Here is a 16,008-nt window from a genome sequence, read left to right as displayed (position 1 = left end):
TTGCATCCACTGACAATAGCACTGGCACCGTCGGCGAATACAAAGTTAACACCGGCGCACTGCACACTAGTTGCTTCAGCTGTTGCACTGCATTGTCGTGTACTGGCTCCCATAGCCATTCTATGTTCTTTTTCAGCAAACTTCGTAACGGTGACGCTACTTCAGAATATTGTGGAATAAATTTGGACAAGTAATTAACCATGCCTAGAAAACGTTCAAGTGATGGTTTATTCTGAGGTGTTGGCATTTCCATAATGGCATAATTTTTTGCTGTCCACACGCATTCCGTCGGCACTGAACGTATGTCCCAAATAAGTGACCTTCCTTGTACGAAATTCACGTTTTTCTTTATTGAACTTAATACCCACTTTCCTTGCCATTTCAAGAAGTCGCTTTAAACGTTCATCATGTTCCTCTATAGTGGCTCCCCACACAATAACATCATCTACGAACGAGTCAACACCTTCTAAGTCCTCAAGTAATTGTCTAATCTTTGCGTGAAACACCTCGGATACACAATTGATTCCATAAGGTAGGCGTAGGAACTGATACCGCCCAAATGGAGTTCCAAATGTACACAGGTCCGCACTTTGTTCCGTTATTTGTACCATCCAAAATCCAGACCTAGCATCCAGCTTACTGAAATATTTGGCTCCTTCTAACTTTATAGCAATGTCTGTTATTGTTGGTAGCGGATAGTGTGCACGGCGTATAGCGCGATTGAGTGGACGCGGATCTAAACATATGCGCAGGCTGCCGTCTTTCTTCGCTGCCACTACTATGGCGTTGACCCATGAAGTCGGATGAGACACCTTTCGGATCACACTCATTTTCTCCATACGACTTAATTCCACTAATAAGTTGTCACGCACACCAATAGGAATTTTTCTGACAGGACAGACCGATAGCTGTACATCATCTTTCAATGTTATATTATATTTACCTGGCAACTTACCTAGGCCCTGAAACAAATCATTGTATTCTTCTATTTTAAGTGCATAGACACGATAAATGAACCCCAACTGTTCACAAGCATTTTTTCCTAACACACTTTGACAATCGTGTTCCGATACTATAAAATACAATTTATATTGTTTATGCTTTAATATCCAGCTAATATAACAAGATCCAATTATTGGTATATAATTACCACAGAATGATTGTGCTTTTATATTCTCTGGTTGCAAATTATTTGTGTTTAACCCTAATTTTTGATAGTTTTTTAATGACAATACATTAAGATCAGAACCAGTATCAAGCTTAAATTTTTCAATATTTCCATTTAGTTTTAAAGATATATATAATTCATACCATTTTTTAGTGTCCATATTTTCAGAATTACCATCAATTGTAGAAATGTAATATAACTCACCATCGTCAATCCCATTACGACATTCGTAGTCCTCACTTTCTTGTATTTGGTACACTTTGTTTTGCACGAACTTCCGTCGACACATACTTTTAAAATGCCCTATCTCATTACATCGATAGCATCTTACCCTCTTAGCAGGACATCGCATACCACCATCACAATATGTACTCGCGCACGAATTACACTGACCCTGAGCCGGCCCACATGCCAGCCGCACCAAGTGCGCCCGCAGGTCGCGCGCGCTGTGGCCGTCGCGCGCATACTCCCACAGCTGGCTGGCGCGCACGGGTACCGCGTGCGCTGCCGCTCACCGCATCCACCAGCGCAGTCGCCGCCTCTTCGACGTTGCCGCTGCCCTTGGTCTTTTCTATTTGGCGTTTCTCTTCACTGGTCATCTCGCTCGTTTGACATATTTTTACCGCTAATGCTAATGTCAGTTCATCAGCCCTTAGCAAGCGATCGCGGACTTTACTGTTGACGACACCACACACAATTCTGTCACGGATGAGGCCTTCCTCGAGATGCTCGAATTTGCACGTCCCACTCAATAACTTCAATGCCGTAACGTATTCGTCAATAGATTCGCCATTTTCTTGCTGTCGTGTGAAAAACTCTTATTTATTTTTTTCCATCCTCTAAGGAAAAACTTAAATCGTGACATTGTTGTGTTTTGTTTCGTTCGGAAATGCTCATTAAATTTTTTCACTAGCGTGTCGAGATCTTCACTCTTTTCGTCTTTCTCATATTTTAATGTCGAAAATATGTCATACCCATCAGGACCTATAAGATTCACAAGGAGCTTTCACATCGGATTGCTCTTTATGCACACCCGAAGCTTTTAAAAACACACTGAACTGCCTATACCATTTGCGCCACGTTTCCGCCCGCGCGACCGGTCCGCCTACTAAACACAATTACGTCGGGGGACGAACGTGTTCCATGATACTGTTATAAATTTAAATTCTATATTTAATTAACTTTATTTTTCAATATTTTTCACGTCGAATTGTGCACTTTGTAACAGTTTATTTTATTTTATTTAATCCCACCGCTGCCACCATGTTGTAATGAAACGCCATGTTAGCCAAGACTGGTTTATTTCAGATTTACCCTCACATGCATAATATAATATCATAACAGATCTGATTCGGCTGAAAATTGGCATGCGGAGGCCTCTAGAAGTAATAATAATTTGTGGTCAAAATGGTTTTTCGCCATTTTCAAATATGGCCGCCATAGAAGCGTTCGTTGGCGGTATAAAAAAAAATGCTCTGATCCCTTTGAAAATTAGCATGTGTGGGTTTCTAGGAGTGCTTGATAATAATTTGTGATCAAAAATGGTTTTACGCTATTTTTTAATATGGCCGCCATTCAACAACTAATAAAAATTAGCTCTAATTCAACTCTTTCACAATTCAACAAAATCGATATATTAGGATCTCTGTGTTTGATAATAATTTGCGGTCGAAATTTATTTTTTACCTTTTTTCAACATGGCTGCCATACAAACTTTTTTAGCGCCAGATAAAATTTTACTCTAATTCGATTGAAAGTGGACATGTCGCGGTCTCTATGAGTGTTTAATAATAATTAGTGATCAAAATTTATTTTTCGCCACTTTTCAATATGGCTGCCATACAAACTTTTTTTGGCGGAATTAAAAATTTCTTCTAATTCGACTGAAAATGGCATGGCTTCAATCACAATTTGGGGTAAAAATTTTGTTTCTGCCGTTTTTCGATATAGCCGTAATTTTTTATGTAAATGGCTATTGAAAAAACTTGCTTTGCTCGGACTGAAAATTGGCACGAAAAGATTTCTAAGATTGTTTGATAATAATTAGTGGTCAAAATATATTTTTGCAATTTTTAAATATGGCAGCCATTAAAGAGCTATTTCAATTTTTTTTAAACAAAGCCATAAGTGCCGAGGCCGGAGGCCGAGATCCGCGGAGGGCGAAGCCCGAAGCGTCCGCACGCCATCAAATGGAGATAATATACGGAGACGTAACAGATTACGAGTACAAGGTCTCACAATTGTAAAAATGTAAAGCATGCTTCCCGATGTAGTGGAAGTGAGATACTTATTACAGCGTTGTTGTATCCCAACCGTCTCTATGTTAGATTTCATTTTCTTGAAAGCTATGCCAAAGAAATATTTAGGGGGAAAAAATGCTAAACTACAGCCGAATTTCCTGTACTATGTATTCAAATTTAAATTCAAATTTAAAATAGTCTTTATTTCATAGGTAAGCATTATTACACTTGAAATCGTCACAATGGTTAAACTCTACCGCTCATTCGTAATGTACATTCCCCTGAGAAGAATGAGCAAGAAACTCTAGGGGTTGCTCTTTGTAAATAACATTTACAATATTTTTTATCCAAGTACGCTGAAGTTGTATATTAAACTTTAGTATAAAGTTTTTGTTTCACTATAGTTTTAAATCTCGTGAAAGGCAAATTTTGTATATCAACCGGAATCTTGTTATAGAAGCGTATACATTGCCCATTAAATGATTTTTTGACTTTGTGAAGACGACTATCAAGAAAAGCTAGTTTATTTCTATTCCTCGTATTAATGTTATGTCTGTCACGTGTTATGTGTGTATTTTTCATAAAGAAATTACTATTCCTTTTACCATAAATTACATTTTCATAAATGTACTGTGAGGCTAGTGTAAGAATGTTAATCTCCTTAAACTTATCTCTCAAAGATACTTTGGGGCCCAGATTGTAAATTGCCCTAACTGCACGTTTCTGCAGGACAAAGATTCTATTGATACCGGCGGCATTGCCCCAAAGCAAAATGCCGTATGTCATTAGACTGTGTAAACCAATCTAGCGGTAACCAAGTAGCTGAAGTAAACCAATCTAGCGGTTTCGACGTCTGAAAGTTTCCTTACTTTTTTAATCGCGTACACTGCAGAGCCGAGCCGTTTTGATAACTTACTTATATGGGGACCCCATTGCAATTTAGCATCTAACGTTATACCTAGGAATACAACTGTATCCACAAGATTCAATTTTTCGTTTCTAACTACAATGTTTGTAACCGTCTCTAACATTGGGTAATGTAAATTTCACACAATTTGTTTTTTTCTCATTAAGAAGTAGGTTATTAGCAGCAAACCAATCAACTACTTTAGATATAGCATTATTCACATCGTCGTAGGAACATTGGTGCCTTTTAACTTTAAATAATAAGGAAGTATCATCAGCAAACAATACTATCTCATGTTTATACCCTCCATAAGGCTAGGTAAGTCATTAATACAAAACGAAAAACAAAAATGGGCCTAGAATTGAACCTTGAGGGACACCCATACCAATTGCAGACCCTGATGATCTCGTACCGTTAACATCGACCCTCTGTACCCTGCCACGCAAATACGATTTAAGAAGGTCGAGATCACGTCCCGCCACACCACAATGGCGAAGTTTCCTGACCGGTGTATCATGGTGCACACAATCAAAAGCCTTGGAAAGGTCACATAATACACCAATAGCATCATGTGAGACTTTCCATGCATCAAATATATGATTAATCAACTCGACACCAGCGTCGGTTGTAGAGCGACCCCGAGTGAAACCAAATTGTTTAGGAGACATTAAGTTATTTATAGAAATGTGCACACATCTGATTTAGAAAAATTTTTTCAAAGTTTTTACTGAGAATTGGTAGTATTGATATAGGTCTGAAATTGGTGGGGTCAGAAATACTACCAGATTTGAAAAGTGGAATAACTTTACTTTGCTTCATGAGGTCAGGAAAGACACCATCATCAACACATTTATTAAAGACACAGGCTAAGTAAGGCGCAATACAATAATCTATTGAACTAATTACTCTGACTGAAAGACCATCAAGATCAGCAGTATTATTTATGCTTATAGACTTAAAGGCTTTAACAATATCGTTTGGAAATACATGACGGAACCTTAAATTAGTGATACTAACTGCATTATTTTTTTTAGTTAGGATTCACCGGCGGTGGGAGATGAATTTAACGACTTAGTAGTCAAAATTGGAATATCAGTAAAAAAAAATTCAAATGTTTTAGCAACTTCTGCGTCTGTGTTTGCAATTTTGTCATTAAATCTTAGTTGAAAATCTAAGTTACGAGGTTTGACCCTTCCTGTTTCGCTGGTTATAATATTCCAAGTCGTTTTCACTACATTCGCGCTGCTTTTTATTTTATTATTTATAAACATTGCTTTGGCTGCAACACAAACATGTTTAAACATTTTCGAATATTTCCTAACAAAATCATTAAAACTTTTACTAGTGTTATAAGTCCTTTCATCGTAAAGATCATATAGCCTTTTTCTACTTTTGTGAATTCCCACAGTCGCCCATTCACTAAATTTCAATGAATTATTAATAGTTATGATTTTGGACCTAAAAACATTATCACGTTCACTTTTCACTATGTTGAAAACTGAATTATACAATTTATTGGGATCGTTAACGTACGGAATGTCAGTCAGTTTAAGCATTACTATATTTCTATAGGCTTTAAGTCGACCATTATTTATCGGAACACATGTGATATCCTTTTTTGTCAACAGTTATATTAAAAGTGGCCAAGTGACCGCAGTGATCAGAAGTTAATTTATTTATAATAGATTTATTACTAGGTACGGCGTTAGTGTAAATGTTCACTAAACAAGTGGCAGTAGTAGAAGTTATTCTAAAAGGCACCAAGAAAAGTTTCACAAGATTATAACATTGGAAAAATGATATGAGCCTACTGCTAGCACTGGAATCTTCTAATAAGTTAACATTGAAGTCACCACAATGTAGGTACTATGAATACCAAATCAACGATAACCCAGAATACTCAGACCAAAACCAACTTGGAAATGTTCGATTCTTAAATTGGCATAAAACGGGAGTCGACTTCCTCATCAAGCGCCCATAGTACGAACTGCAGTGCCACTGAAGAGCATGAGCACACCCCGTAAACTGAAACCGACCACGCGTCGCAGGCCAAGCCCGACCCCACCGTAGGTGAGGTACAGGGCTCGTTAAGTATATTACAACTAATTACTTTTGGTTCATTTTTAAGTTATCTTTGACTAGTCCTATTATTATTAGTGTCGGTAGCTTGTTTTTCTATTGTATTGTATTGTAAGAAATTAAACCTTAAATGATTTTTTTCTATGTTTTGTAGGTGAATTAGTTAACTCTTTCAAAAGCGAAATTTCGAACTTACACTTGCTAAAGCCCTTGTAATGCGCTTCGAAATATTTTACGCTGTGTCGTGGCGATTGAAAACGAGTCGTTCTGCGTTTAGGGCCGAAAAATACACTCCCGAATACTGTTGTTGTGACTACGATTTTACGCTAACGCTTTCAATGAGTTTGCTGTGACGAAAAACTTAATTCAAGCTTACGTAAAGAACGTAGACGTTCGTGTACATACACGTGCGTCTTGTTATTATATGTAGTAATTTGCAATTAAAAATTAAAACAACAAAATTTGCTTCACCGTTGCCATTTGAAAGTTTGTTTTTAAGTAATTTACTACATTTGGCACACAATTTAAGAGTAATAATAATTAATCAGTGAAATGAAATGCATTATATATACTTATTAAGTGTGCTAAAAAGTAGTGTTTCGATGTTGCCAAAACGCCTTTTTAACGGGAAAAGAAGTTTTAGTTAGGGTAGGTCTTTTGGTTTTACTCCGGCTTTGCTAACGACAATTTTAACGCCTTGCTACTGCCGCCTAGCTACTTCACACAGCTTTGGTGGAAACCATCACACCGTTTCACAGCACCGCTACACATTCTCGCACTGCCTAGCTATCTCGCACATCTCTGGTGGAATCGCAGCCTCAGACCCTCTATCTCTCGGGTCGGTAGATAAGGGCGGAAGCACATATTATGTTGTTGTAAGTTTTGGCGACAGCGGTTCTGATAGTAATCGAAACTTAAGGCCCTTCATCAATGTTCTTTTTCTTCGGTGAGTACGATGTTTGAATGGGTGTTTATCATTTTACTGTGCGCGAGGTAATAAGTTATCGATGATTTGCTATGAGTCAGGCTAAAAAAAGTATTGCACAATAAATTATATTAATCTTAATAAATCAAATTTGTCCCAACTAAAAAAAAAAAAAAAAAATAAGATTTAATGACAAAATTGCAAACACAGACGCAGAAGTTGCTAAAATATTTGAATTTTTTTTTTACTGACATTCCAATTTTGACTACTAAGTCGTTAAATTCATCTCCTACCGCCGCTGAATCCTAATAATAAATTATGTTAGCCTTAATAAATCAAATTTGTCCCAAATGTCGTCGATCACGAAAATTTTGTTACTGAAGCTACTGATAGAAAAAGGACCGATAATGGATTCGATTTACAAAGTAATGGAGTCAGTCAAATTATCATGACAGTACTAGAGTGAAGCTATTTATCGCCTAGTAAAGTGACGTCTTATTCAAGTTCTTTACGGATACGTATCTATTCAGGTTCAAAATATCTATTCAACCAACTAGGATTCTTTTAAAGACCTTATTTATTTACAATACTAGATTAATCTGAATGAACTAGTTTTCTGAGTTATATAAATTTATACACTTGGTACATTTAGGGTTGCACGTTATAAAAAGCGCAATTAAAATTTATTGCACTAGTGCAGAGCTCGTTCATTATAATTAAGTAAAAATGCAACCTAATATATAATATATTATTTATTATATATATAATAAATAAAGTATATATATTAGGTTGCATTTTTACTTAATTATATATATATATATATAATAAATGTTGTGGACAGGTACTTGACTAATGCAAGGGTCAGTGGAGAAGAAATCCAGTCTTGTCGAGAGTCCATGGTTAGTCGTTTGAATTTGACACTTAAGGCAGTCTCCGATTGGGGCGATGCCAAAAACGCAGGCATGTCTCTTCTCCACTAAACGGAGTTCCTTTCACCTGACTCGGACTTTTCGTGATAAATCCATACCAATAGCCGACCGTCTTCACCTACTTGGAATGGACCTTTCGTCCAATTTGAACTTCGGCAGTTACATTGAATCCATGGCCAAAAATGAAGCCAAGAAGCTTGTCATCCTTTCCAGGGTGAGGCGACACCGGGACAGTTGCTTTAGCTGTACCAAGCACAAGTCCGGTCGTGTATGGAGTACTGCTGCCACTTATGGGATGGCTCTGCTAAATACCAACTGGCCACCTTGGATTCTATCGACAAGCGTGCTAAGAGGCTTATAGGTGACTCGGAACTAGTAGAGGCGAAGCTGCAAGGCCTTGAACACCGCCGTAGAGTTGCCAGCTTATCGGTATTCTACAGGATATATCACGGAGAGTGTGCGATGGAATTACACGATTTAATTCCGCCTTCCCCTTTCCATCATCGGGCGAGGGGGCGCAGGCTGGGCTTCCAGCCCTATGTTGTGGATATTCCCTGGATTCGCACGAAGCGTTTCGCTTCCACATTTGTATGGCGAGCGGCTAGGGAGTGGAATTCCCTGCCTGCAGACTTGTTCCCCGAACGCTATAATTTGGACCTTTTCAAGGCGAGAGTGAATAGGCATTATTTAGGCGTGCATGCTACATCCTCGATCTCATCGTCACTTTCCATCAGGTGAGATGGAGGTCAAATGCGCACTTATTTTTTATTAAAAAAAATTAGATTAACAGAAAGCGAGCAAAGGTGGACTTATCTCTAAAAGAGATATCTTCCAGCCAACACGGGCAGTGAGAGCTAAGGTTTTATTAAGTTGGGCAATAGCATGCAAGAGAGAGTGCGGAAGAAATATAATAAAGTACATAAATAAAAAAAATTGCCATTACTTGCATAAGTGTTATAATTAATAATAATAAGTAGCATTAATATGTAAATAGTGTAATGTATACATATAGGTACACATATACATATATAAGCATGTAAAAAATATACAATAAGATGATTACTAAGGTAGTGCAGAAAGAAAGTGCGCTTTCAACCTTTTCTTGAAAGAAGCGATAGACCAGTCTAGCCCGACTGGAATGGGAAGGAAGTCGGTTCCACAACTGCGTTCCACGAGAAGAAAAGGAGTTAAAAAGAAATTAGTTTACAGTAAGGACGAGCTAACATTTTAGTGAAGAAGTGCATTCGTCTGCTAACCTCGTTGACTTGAGAAGTCCAAGACAATGTGCAGTCCATTACTAGACCCAGATTTTTCGCTTTCTCAGTATATGCAATGGGAGTTCCATCATATACCAACGCAGGTACCGATGACCAATCCAACTTGCACCTTAATCAGCTACTGTCTACAATCATGGCTTGATACTTAGCGGGATTAACTAAAAGGCCAAATGACTTAGCCCATAACTGTATGGCAGACACAGACAAATCAAAATTGATGGCCACAATTGCTTCAGATACCTCTCCCACCTCAAAGTTACGATAGAGTTGAAGATCGTCAGTATGTAGATGGAAACGAGAAGAAATGACACCGGAAATATTAATGAAAATGGAAAACAGTAAGGGAGAGTGTACGCCGCCTTGGGGCACACCAGCAGTTATGTTAGACCAAGATGACGAGCCATAATTGATTTTCACGCACCGCTGGCGTCCGAAACGATAAGAAGAGAACCAACTCAAAACAGTAGAGGGGATATTAACCGCCTGAAGGGCACTAAAGAGAATGTCAAAGTCAACAGAGTTAAATGCGTTGCTGAAATCCAAGAGGACAATGACAGTGCGCCTCGTATGTCTTTCGTAATGTTCAGTAATGCTCCAACAGTGCTATGAGATGGACGAAAGCCAGACTGAAACAGACATATAAGGTTATGGGAGGAGAGATAAGAATAAAGTTGTTTATGGACGATTGATTCTAGGGCTTTAGAAAGAATAGGGAGAATGGAAATAGGATGGTATTGTGAGAAAGAAGTAGGATTCGGAATTTTAGGGAGAGGTATGACAAAAGCCTTTTTCCATTATGTTAGAAAGACATTACGCGACAGAGAAAAATTTATAATATAAGTGATAACCGGCGCAATGTCCTCCAGTACGGTAAGAATCATGTCGAGGCTCAAATTGTCGCTGCCTATGGCCTTAGTGGAGATCGAGCGGACGCTCATCTTTACAAGATCCTCTGTGAGTGCACTAAAAGTAAAAGGGGGACAAAATCGGTTGAGACAAGATTAGAAGGAGAGGAGGAGAGGTAATAGAATTAGATTTCGTGATAAGGTTAAAAATGACGGGCGGAGTAGAAAAGTAGGAGTTCAGGGCATTGAGATCTATGTTGTTTTGGCAAACATCCAAGGAAGACTTGCCCACACCTATGGAATGCAGAAATTTCCAGACCTGAGCTTGGGAACGATTCCGAATGCTTCACTGTATGAAAGTAGCGACGTTTAGCATCCCTACACATTCTGTTGCTGAGATTACGTAACTTCTTATAGGCATCAAGGTTTGCTGAAGATGGTTCCCGTTTTAGACGGCATTTGGCTTTGTCACGCTTTGCCATAACTCTTCTAATCTCAGGCGAAAGCCAAGGAGCCGGCACACGTTTGACACGCACCGGCCGTACCGGAGCATGAGAATCATAAATATTCAACTACTCAATATTAAGGATATCGATTTACAATTGCGCAAGAGAAGGACCTTTCCTTTAACTTTAGGTCAACACTCTGCACGATAGATAAATTAGGTCGTGATGTGAAAAAGGAGCAATCATCTGCCCATGCGAAATGGCCAGATTGGGGTGTGAAACAATAATTAAATCTTATCAAGGAAGGTCTACTGTTAGGGAAGTAATGGGTCGGTGTTTTTGTATTAAGCACGTGGAGATCAAGCGCAGACGTCAAAGCTGACAACCTAACGGATCGACTGTCATTTTTGAGGAGACACGTGTTTAAGTCGCCCATAAGAATGAGATGATCAAAAAGGGGAACTAAGTTTTCAAGAGTACTTTCCAAAATTTTAATCTATTTTGTCATTAGGGCTATTAGAAAACACCAAGCAGGATTTTTTGTGGTGAACTACAACTGAAAGAAATAATTGTACCAAAAATCCAGTGTACTGTGACTGAGAGCAGCAGACAACTTCAGCAGTGATGTGGCTACGGAGGTAGATGCCAACACCACCTCCCCCACAACCAATTCGGTTGTTACGAAAGAGATATTAAGACAAATACTAAAACGAAAAAGTTTCTTATTGTTACATAAAATAACTTGATATCCATTATTTTTCAAGTTTATTGAATACATCGAGTATATAACCAGAAAGAGAGAAATAATCCATCCCTGACAAGTCATCAGGCAAATGGACCTTATATCACTTATATCAACTTTCGTTTGCGCGGAAATCACTAATTAGAAAGCTGAAATAGTACAGCGCCAACAACTGATCTATATATACGTCTCCGTATATTCCAGAAATACTCTGTATTTATTGTAATAAAGATAATACCTCTAACAATGGGGTGCTGTTCCATTAGGTGGTGTGGGTAAAACAGCAAAATATCTAATTACAAAACAAACGGAATTGCATTTCATCGGTAATTAAATATAAAGTATGTATTTTTTCAATTTTCCTCCATTGTCATACATACCCTTTGACGCCTCAATTGAACAGTCATTACTTTTTGCCGAAGTCTCCTAAAATAAATTGAAATTAATTTAGATAATTAGTCATTTACGTTAAAATAAGTGATAGTTTATCAATAAGTCATAAGTGCTACTGAATGAAATAAGGAAATTACGGCGAAGTAGTGCAGAGATTGAGATATATTGTGTCGAGTTAAAAATCTAAATACCCTTTCGTTTTGTCGTGCTACGTCGACGATGCTGTACCTACAAGCAACTCTCGCGGTTGTATATAGCGTTTAAGCGCCATTCTCGCATGCGTCAGCTGACCGGTAACAGGTCTACGTCACTGTATCGCGTCACGTCAAAGATTAAGCACTTAATAATCTTCAGTTGTGTCTTGCCTGTCTCCTGTCTCTTAGAGGTTTGCCTTTTCACATTAATCTTTTAGCTTCTCTGACTTGCTCCAAATTTGAAATATAATCAACTAACTGGAAATAAGGTGTGCTGGCTGTCTGAAAAATACATCTGAATTTACGGGCATCTTGTGCTCTGTCGAGAACTGTCGAAAGAGTTTGTGCTCCTTATGCATTGATTTATCCCGGTTGGCTCCTGAGGACATGGTAAAGTGTGTTTGTCCAGATTGTTGCGCCCTCTTGCTAAAAAGAGTGAAGATAACAGTCAAACGCCCGATCGTGGAGCTACTGATTCCCATAATATTACCGTCCGTAAAAAGCAATCCCAACACCCTGAAACTATTGATATTAAGGAATTAACTAGGGAGATTCGATTTTTACAAGATATTACACTATTAAGGGCTAGTCTTGAAGAAACTATACTTTCGTTTATTCGTTGTCACGAGAGACTGGACGATTTGGGAATCACGCTTGGTAATCAGGAGGCCCGTATTACACGCTTGGAAGGTTTTGAAAAGGAGAACGTCACCTTGAAAGCTAAGATAGCTTAGCTTCATAATGATATTAATGCACAGTCGCAACACCTATTACGTGACGAAATGGAGATATTGGGTATTCCAGAAACGCCGAAAGAAAGTCTTGTCCACACTATATTCGTGGCGGCTCGTAATGTGGGCGTTGATCTAGAAGACAAAGACATTGACTGGGCCATCAGAGTAGAACCGCGTCGCTCTCCTTCGGAAACACTCGAAGCTAATACGGGCCTGCCCCGGCCAGTTGTTGGGAGACTGGTACGCCGAGCTAGGCGCGACGAACTCCTGAACGTTGCTAAGTCACGCCGAAACGTCACCAGTGTGGACATTGATATTCCGGGCCCCTCACTAAGGATCTTTTCCAACGAGCGGCTCACAAAAGAAAATAGGACGCTGTTCCGTAATGCACGAATGAAATGTAAAGAAAATGGGTTCGCGCAATGTTTCTGCAGTAACGGTGCTATTTTTATCAGGAATGCCCAACTGAGTGTAGACTCAATGAAGACATAGTCATCCCACAAATACCTGGATTTACTTCATATTTATTTATTTTATTTATTTATTTTAAACACTAAGAATATTACAAAAATATATATACATCACACCCTTAAACCTACATTGGTTCGTCCGGGTGCTGCACGTTATAAAACTCTGAAACTCATTAATCAAAATATTGGTGTTGTTGTTTATGTGAAAGATTGTTGGAATGCTGTTATTAGTGAACCAGATTTTGAGGAAGCTGACAGTCTTTTGGTGGACATTCTCAACGTAGTAACAATACTTGCTGTATATCGTTCTCTGTCCTTTAATAACATAGACTCATTTCTTCCTTCCCTAGAATCAAATTTCGAACACCTTAACAACAAAAAGCAAGTAATACTTACAGGCGACATAAATATTAATATCGCCTCAGAGAATGAGGATGGAAGAAGTGCTGAGTACCTTTGTCTGAATGCTGAATTCGGGTTACTTTCGGCCGTAACTGCTGACACCATAGGGTGATCAGTACTTGACCACTTTTTTGTTAAGACCACCTCTCCGGTTGTGACCGTGGTGTGTAAGATGGATCTGACAGATATTGATCTGGTTATGCTGAGTATGAACCTTAACTATAGTAAGTACTCACGATCTAATAGAGTTACACTGAAAAGAGACATTAATGCCATGGTAGATGAGCTTTCCATGGTCAACTGGGCAGATACTTTGTATAACCTGGGTATCAATAACATAATAATAATAATAACGCACACACTCAACATAGCCCCGCACTAGGGAAACCCTGTGTGGCGGGTGCCATGGACATACACATAGACAACCACAAATTACACCCAAACTCACGAGAGAAATAAATGTAGGCCATACAAATATTTCTCTCGGCCCGGGAATCGAACCTGGGGCCTCTGCGTGGCATGGTAACCGTTCGGCCACGGAGGCAGTTAAATGTAAATCAATGAAGCTGCGGTAACCTTTTACCACTACCCTAACAAAAATAATAAATAAGCACACAATTATAACAAGCGTTAGTCGATCAAACTCGCATATGCGGGCGAAAGCAAACCCCAAAGATACAGCAATCAATCTTATATATACTCGTTACCGTAATTTTTATGTTGATCTCATGCGCAAAATCAAACACGATTATGAAACTAAACAATTATTAGAGAGTAAAGGAAGAGACTTTGGAAGTCCATAAAGTCAATTTGCCAATTGTCTGCGAAAAATAAAGAACCAACAGAACTCCTGTCTATTCCGTGCGATTCTAGCATGATACAATCTCTCGATAAATGTAATGATTACTTCGCTACAGTTGGTAAAAAATTGGCAGATAATATTTTGACATCTATGAACAAGGACCAGAAACTTCTAGCAGCGACCATGTCTTTGGGCAATTTACCCAAAATTCATTCTATATGCAAAGTTGAATCATTAATAAATGTTTTACCCAATGATAAGGCTCCAGGTATTTATGGTCTTAGTAATACTTTTATATAAAGTATAAAAAGCTCAATTGTTCAGTCTCTAACCACACTTAAACAAAAGCCTGAATTCATGTTTTCGTAAGACCTCGGCAACAGATCTATTTTCATTACCCTCTATTAAAGCTCATAAACGCGGTGGTAATGGAGTGGTTTGTTCGTGCGAAACTCTGGTCAGAACTGATGCTATTAAGTATCTTGGCGTTGTTTTGAATGAAAAGCTTAACTTTCACCGCCATATAACTCTCCTTTCTGCACGTGTACGGGAAAAAGCTAGCATAATAAGACTTCTTCGAGATACCACTTCGCCAGTGTATTGAAGATGAAGAAGATAGGCGGGGGGTCCTCGACCAAATGTCATAGAAGGAGACAGGGGTCAACTGCCGGTGACAAAATTTTTTCAAGATGGCCAATTCAAAATGGGAGCCCAAAATAAAAGTGCTCAGATCCAGCTGAAATTTCATCATTCAGGTCATTTTTCTCCCAGAAGGACAGGACAGCGGCTGGGTAAAAATGATGTAGGAGAATTATGGTCGGACGGGTTTGGTGATTATCAGAAGATACCGTAATCATCTAAAAGTGCTCCGCATCAGGTAGGACCCCAACTGCCCGGCCAAAGTATGTGTCTTGGCTCAAAGTCTCCAAGCAAATGTTTATCCACACCCTGGGCAGTTTCTACCGAGAGTGAAAAAAATTCAAAATTCGAAAAACAAAATGGCCGCCACACAAATTTCGGGGGCCGGTATCTCTGAAACTTCTGGAGATAGGTAGATCGTGTTCAAACTAATATTGTAGAGGACGACAGGATCTAACTGGCTGTTGAAATCATTTTTTCAAAATGGCCGATTCAAGATGGCGGCCCGACAAAAAGGTACTCCGATTCGACTGAAATTTTATACTCTTTCATGTTCGAGAGTTCGTAATAAGAATATGCGGTCAAATTGTTGATTCCGCCATTTTCCAACATGGCCGCCATACAATTTCTACCGTCAACTATGGTTTGAGGCCCACATCTCGGCGAGTGAGTTGGAGATAGACGAGATGGAGATAGATGAGAGGCGCTCAAACAAATATCGTACAGAATAGTACGAGACGATTGTAGGTAAAAAAATTCTCAAGATGGCGGACTCAAAACAGAAAGTATCAAAACCATCGAAAAGTGCTCCGCATC

At 38.8% G+C, this 16,008-nt stretch overlaps 1 protein-coding gene across 1 annotated transcript; it reads right to left on the bottom strand.

Moving 5' to 3' along the window:
• Nucleotides 1-227: 227 nt before the first annotated feature.
• On the bottom strand, nt 228-1,767 carry LOC113229245 (uncharacterized protein K02A2.6-like). The gene is made up of 2 exons (XM_026462771.1): nt 1,562-1,767; nt 228-888 (listed from the first exon to the last, which is right to left on the bottom strand). Exons 1-2 carry the CDS (start codon nt 1,765-1,767, stop codon nt 228-230), a joined length of 867 nt encoding a protein of 288 aa, XP_026318556.1.
• Between the last annotated feature and the right edge of the window lie 14,241 nt (nt 1,768-16,008).

The sequence above is a fragment of the Hyposmocoma kahamanoa genome, unplaced genomic scaffold (assembly GCF_003589595.1).
Source record: "Hyposmocoma kahamanoa isolate Upper Pololo Valley unplaced genomic scaffold, ASM358959v1 296, whole genome shotgun sequence".
Classification (NCBI taxonomy): Eukaryota; Metazoa; Arthropoda; class Insecta; order Lepidoptera; family Cosmopterigidae; genus Hyposmocoma; species Hyposmocoma kahamanoa.
Note: the sequence above shows the minus strand (reverse complement) of the source record. Positions and strands in the feature narration are given on the sequence as shown.

Bases quoted from the DNA above. Each gene is read 5' to 3' on its own strand.
- LOC113229245 (XM_026462771.1), bottom strand. From the start codon at position 1,767: ATGACCAGTGAAGAGAAACGCCAAATAGAAAAGACCAAGGGCAGCGGC. The intron at 889-1,561 runs GTCAGTGTAATT...CTGTCCTGTCAG, and splicing joins GGCATGTGGGCCGGCTCAGG to AAAAATTCCTATTGGTGTGC.